At 27.4% G+C, this 4443-nt stretch overlaps 1 protein-coding gene across 1 annotated transcript; it reads left to right on the plus strand.

The window, feature by feature from the left end:
* Positions 1 to 2655: 2655 nt before the first annotated feature.
* LOC109341642 (paired amphipathic helix protein Sin3-like 5) lies at positions 2656 to 3946 on the plus strand. Its single transcript, XM_019579586.1, has 4 exons — positions 2656 to 2897; positions 3028 to 3202; positions 3524 to 3622; positions 3780 to 3946. The coding sequence occupies exons 1-4, from the start codon at positions 2740 to 2742 to the stop codon at positions 3864 to 3866; spliced, it is 519 nt and encodes a 172-aa protein (XP_019435131.1). The 5' UTR covers positions 2656 to 2739; the 3' UTR covers positions 3867 to 3946.
* Positions 3947 to 4443: the final 497 nt, after the last annotated feature.

The raw sequence follows: 4443 nt of genomic DNA on the forward strand, positions 1-4443 counted from the left end.
TGGTGGAAATAATTTTTCCTCATTCCTCCAGAATCACTAGATAGATGTTTAATGTTCATTGCATAATCCTTAATTTTGTTCTTTACTTTACTTTTTGTTGTTGTGTTGCTATTTTTTTTATTGATTGGATCATGGAATTGTTAAAAATGATTGGATCATTAGACTATATTGATGTTTCTAATCTTACTACTAAAAGAATCAAACTTTTCTTCATTATTCTAGTTGTTACCTTGTTGGTGTTGTAGGCTGAAATAGAAGGGATTTATATGTTAATATCTAAAAAAAGACCGATCCATACCGGACCAAAACCACATATAATATTTGGACCGGATTGGATCGGACATCTTAATATAAATGGACCGGACCGGACCGCATACTAATTATGCATTTCGACCGGATGATTTTTCGGCCGGACATAAGGGAATCGTTTCGGCTAAACCTTCAATTAGTTGTGTCTAGTCCTTGGTCGGCTAGATGAGAGGACATTCCCAACGATTGAGACGTCTAGATGACTAGGATGGAACAGACTATAATTTTTAAAATAAAATTTATTACATTGCTAAAATTGCAGTCTTTGAAAATTTTGACAATATATTGCTATTTTATCCAATTAATGTTTTCTCAGAAGTAAATAAAAAACATGCAAAAAAATGAAAATGACATATTTTCCCTTGATGTATTAGTATATAGAAACGAAACACCTTTTCTATCTTAGCCATTTCTTTTAACTTTTATTTACTTCTTACAATAAAAATGAAATAAACATAATGGTAATTAGTCTATATCTAGGACATATTTATTTGATTATCATACATCTCTCCGACACATTGTCTACAATGTTATCTCTCTAATAATTTATTTATTTATATGCTAACATACTATTATTTTAAAACTAATTTTATATTATAATTCATAATAAATTTTATATTTGTAAATTTAATCCTTTAATGTGGTTAATAAAAAAATGTGGGTTGATAGGCATGAAATTGTATCACAAAACACTAGTATATTATAATATTAAAATATTTAGTCTTAGAATTTATTTAGTTTAATTTGGAAGACAATAATGATGTTTACTAAATAAAATAAAAAGATAAATATACATTAAAATAATAAAAAATAATTTCTATAATATTATTATAATCCAATCAAATATTTAAAATTTAATGTATTTCCTAAAGTAATCTTTATAAATTCCTAAACATCAAAAGGCTTGAATAAATTGGAAAATAATATAAAATAAAATTAAATGTGAGCATCATGCATTTAATTTGTTAACATAGTTTTAAAAAAAATTAAATTATTGTATATAAAAATAAAAGGAAAGATATTAAAAACAATTACGAATATTATATATAAAAATAAAAGGAAATAATCAATTTATGAAGTTTTTTTTTTCTTAATTATTCCTTAAACTTTATCAGTTCGTGAAATTGCTTCTTATATAAATTTATTGTTAAATTACTAACATGTCAACAAGGAAATCACTATAATTAGGATCATAAAAAAACAATGCAGCAAAGCAAGTTATTCAACATTGATATTCAGAAAAAATTGTCATTAAAATATAAAATTGATTGAGAAGATGATAAAAGTAGCTAATGAAATAATATTAATATATATATATAAATTAGAATTAAATAATGATTTAAGGTTAAAACAAAGTGCATGGGTTAGAACTTTTATTGTTATTAATTTAATATTATTTTTGTGTACGGATCAATCTCACAATAATTAATTTAAGAGATTAATTAGGAAGAAACAATAGTTCATGCTAACGAACAGAGAAAAAGTGTTATTAAATTAAAAAGAAAAATTATAAAAACACAAATTAACATTTTTATATTACTTGGATGAAGCTGATTGGTCCATAACATAAGAACATATTCATTTTGAGACAAAGGATCCTTATTTCATGGTAACTACTTATAAAATACATAAAGTTTGGAGAGTTTTATACACTTTTCAGTTAACTTATAGCAAGTACTTTTCAAATTAAGCTACATTTTTAGAAAAATCTTTAGCCAAAATTTCAATTAACAAAAATGTAAGGGAGTAACAATTACCTACCCCCACACACACATGTATATATGTGTGTATTGCACAATATGAACATCCACCAAGCTTCTATTTTTTATTTGCCTTTCTTGAAATACATGTTGTCGAGGACTACTGTAGCTTCGTGAATACACAATCACTTTGCCTAAATTCTCTCTGTTTTGATTTAAATTCTCCACACCTTACTTCAAATTGTTCTAGTGCATTTTTTGTGTGGTTATTTTGTTAGGATTTGGCTCTTCCCAGGTTAGTTGTTTACGTTTTCGTTTGAAATTCATGCAAGTTCATTAATCCTTAAAAAATAAAAAACAATTTATTGTTATGCAATTCTATTGTTTAATTTTACTTTATCTTTGGTTCAAAATTTTCTTGTGGAAAAAACTACATCTTAAGCTAAGTTATTGAGATTTTCAAAAGAGGAAAACTTTGTTAATGATATTTTGTAGGTTTTATTAATCATTTTGTAATATTGGACTTATACGGTCCTATCTTCTTCAAATTTATCTTTAGCATATCTAAAATTATTTTCATTCTATTTATCTTTTAATCTTGGTCTTCATGAGAAAAAGACCAAACTAGTGTTTGGATCCTATGATAATGTGTAATACTTTGTCATCAATTGGATTAATTGTCTAAATATTTTTAAAAATTGCATGGGATGAAGCTCTCGGACAACCTTAAATGGCAAGCGAAGGAGGCAGAAGAGTAACTTCAAAGGATGCTTTATCATATCTTCAAGAAATAAAGACTGCATTTAAAGAAGAAAAAGAAAAGTATGAACACTTTTTGCAAATAATGAAAGATTTCAAAGAAAAAAGGTTAGATAAAGATATATTGGTGTATTATATTTTCTTCTTACCCACTTCAATTTTGTCCCTATTTTCTTCTTACCCACTTCAATTTTGTCCCTATTTTCTTCTTTATTTTTTTAGGAGAAATTCATTATTGTCTCTTTTCATTCAATTGTAGAATTGGTACCAATGGTGTTATATCAGCTACCAATGAGTTATTTATAGGACATGATCATCTTCTTTTGGGATTAAACAACTTCTTGCCAAAGGGATATGAAATCCAACTTCCGCTAATAAATGAAGAATCAAATGTTGGAATTGAAGATCCAACGGATTTTAAGAACAAGGTTAAGGTAAAAATGTTGTTCAATCAAAGATATTTGTTGAATATCTTTCTATACATATGCTAATCCATGCACACACATTGAGAGAGAGAAGAATGCAAGTTTTTTTCATAATATAATTTTTTTGGAAGTAATATTGGCGCAATTGATGTTCAATTTGTTTTGGTAATATGCAAGTTTATTTATGTGCTCACATATATGTAACTTTTTGGTAGTGATATTGGCAAAATTGATTTTCCACTTCAAATACAAATTTTGCATAATGCAAGATCACCATATAATATATGGTTTCACTCTTACAATTTGATTGAAATTTTTTAATTTATGCAGACTCGCTTTGAAGAGAATTCTCATATATGCGAATCCTTTCTAGATATCATTAAAAAGTTGGAAGAGGGAAAAAAATCTACAATCGAGGCTCATGAAGAGGTTAATACTCTCTTTAATATGTTATTATATATGTTATATAGTTACACTATATGTTGATAATTTTGTATATTGTTTTTCACCATGATAAAATGCTTTAGACAAACATTTATTATTCATATTTAAAAACCCAATTTAATTATATAATGGACTTTTCTAGATTGCTACATTATTGGAGGGCCACGAAGATCTCCTTCAAGAGTTAGTTCACTTTCTTCCAAGTGCTTCAGGATCAGCCTCTACCTAAGTGCATGATAGCTCTTCATCAAAGAATTACATAACTGCTTTGAATTGTGATCATGCATTTACAATTAAGTTTTGTGTAATCAAACATTAACCCTTGGAGCATAAACAAAATAATCTAATCTAATATAAATTAAGGTTTGGCACATAAAAGGATTCGCCTCTTTATATGTATGTCCACAACAAATGATGTATAAATGAGCTCAACTTTCTTTCAAGTTAGGTGTTTGATTTTCCACTCCAAACTTTATATTTAATTAATTATCAGTGTTGTTAGAACCGGACCGGACCGGACGGTCTGACTGGTCTGATTGCTGATCGGACTTGAAAATGGCTCTGGTTTGTCGTCTTAACCCAATGAGAGTTGGACCGCTTTGAACCGGAAAAAATCCGGTCCGACCATGTTAAACCCGGTTAAACTGGATTAACCCGGGAAGTAAACCGGACGGCTCACTTAAAAATAAAAAAATGGGACAATGTTCTAATATTTTGTTTTACTACGGTCCAAAAAAAGATAAAGCTGTATTATTCAAATATAATTATACATAATTATTAATTATATAAAGTTTTATATTTATATA

This window comes from Lupinus angustifolius, unplaced genomic scaffold (genome assembly GCF_001865875.1).
Source record: "Lupinus angustifolius cultivar Tanjil unplaced genomic scaffold, LupAngTanjil_v1.0 Scaffold_546, whole genome shotgun sequence".
Lineage (NCBI taxonomy): Eukaryota > Viridiplantae > Streptophyta > Magnoliopsida > Fabales > Fabaceae > Lupinus > Lupinus angustifolius.

What these genes read in the sequence shown, in the direction of transcription:
- LOC109341642 (XM_019579586.1), top strand. Translation starts at nt 2,740, where the DNA reads ATGGCAAGCGAAGGAGGCAGAAGAGTAACTTCAAAGGATGCTTTATCA. An exon ending in ATTTTAAGAACAAGGTTAAG is followed by an intron (nt 3,203 to 3,523) that starts GTAAAAATGTTG and finishes TAATTTATGCAG; the next exon opens with ACTCGCTTTGAAGAGAATTC. An exon ending in CAATCGAGGCTCATGAAGAG is followed by an intron (nt 3,623 to 3,779) that starts GTTAATACTCTC and finishes GGACTTTTCTAG; the next exon opens with ATTGCTACATTATTGGAGGG.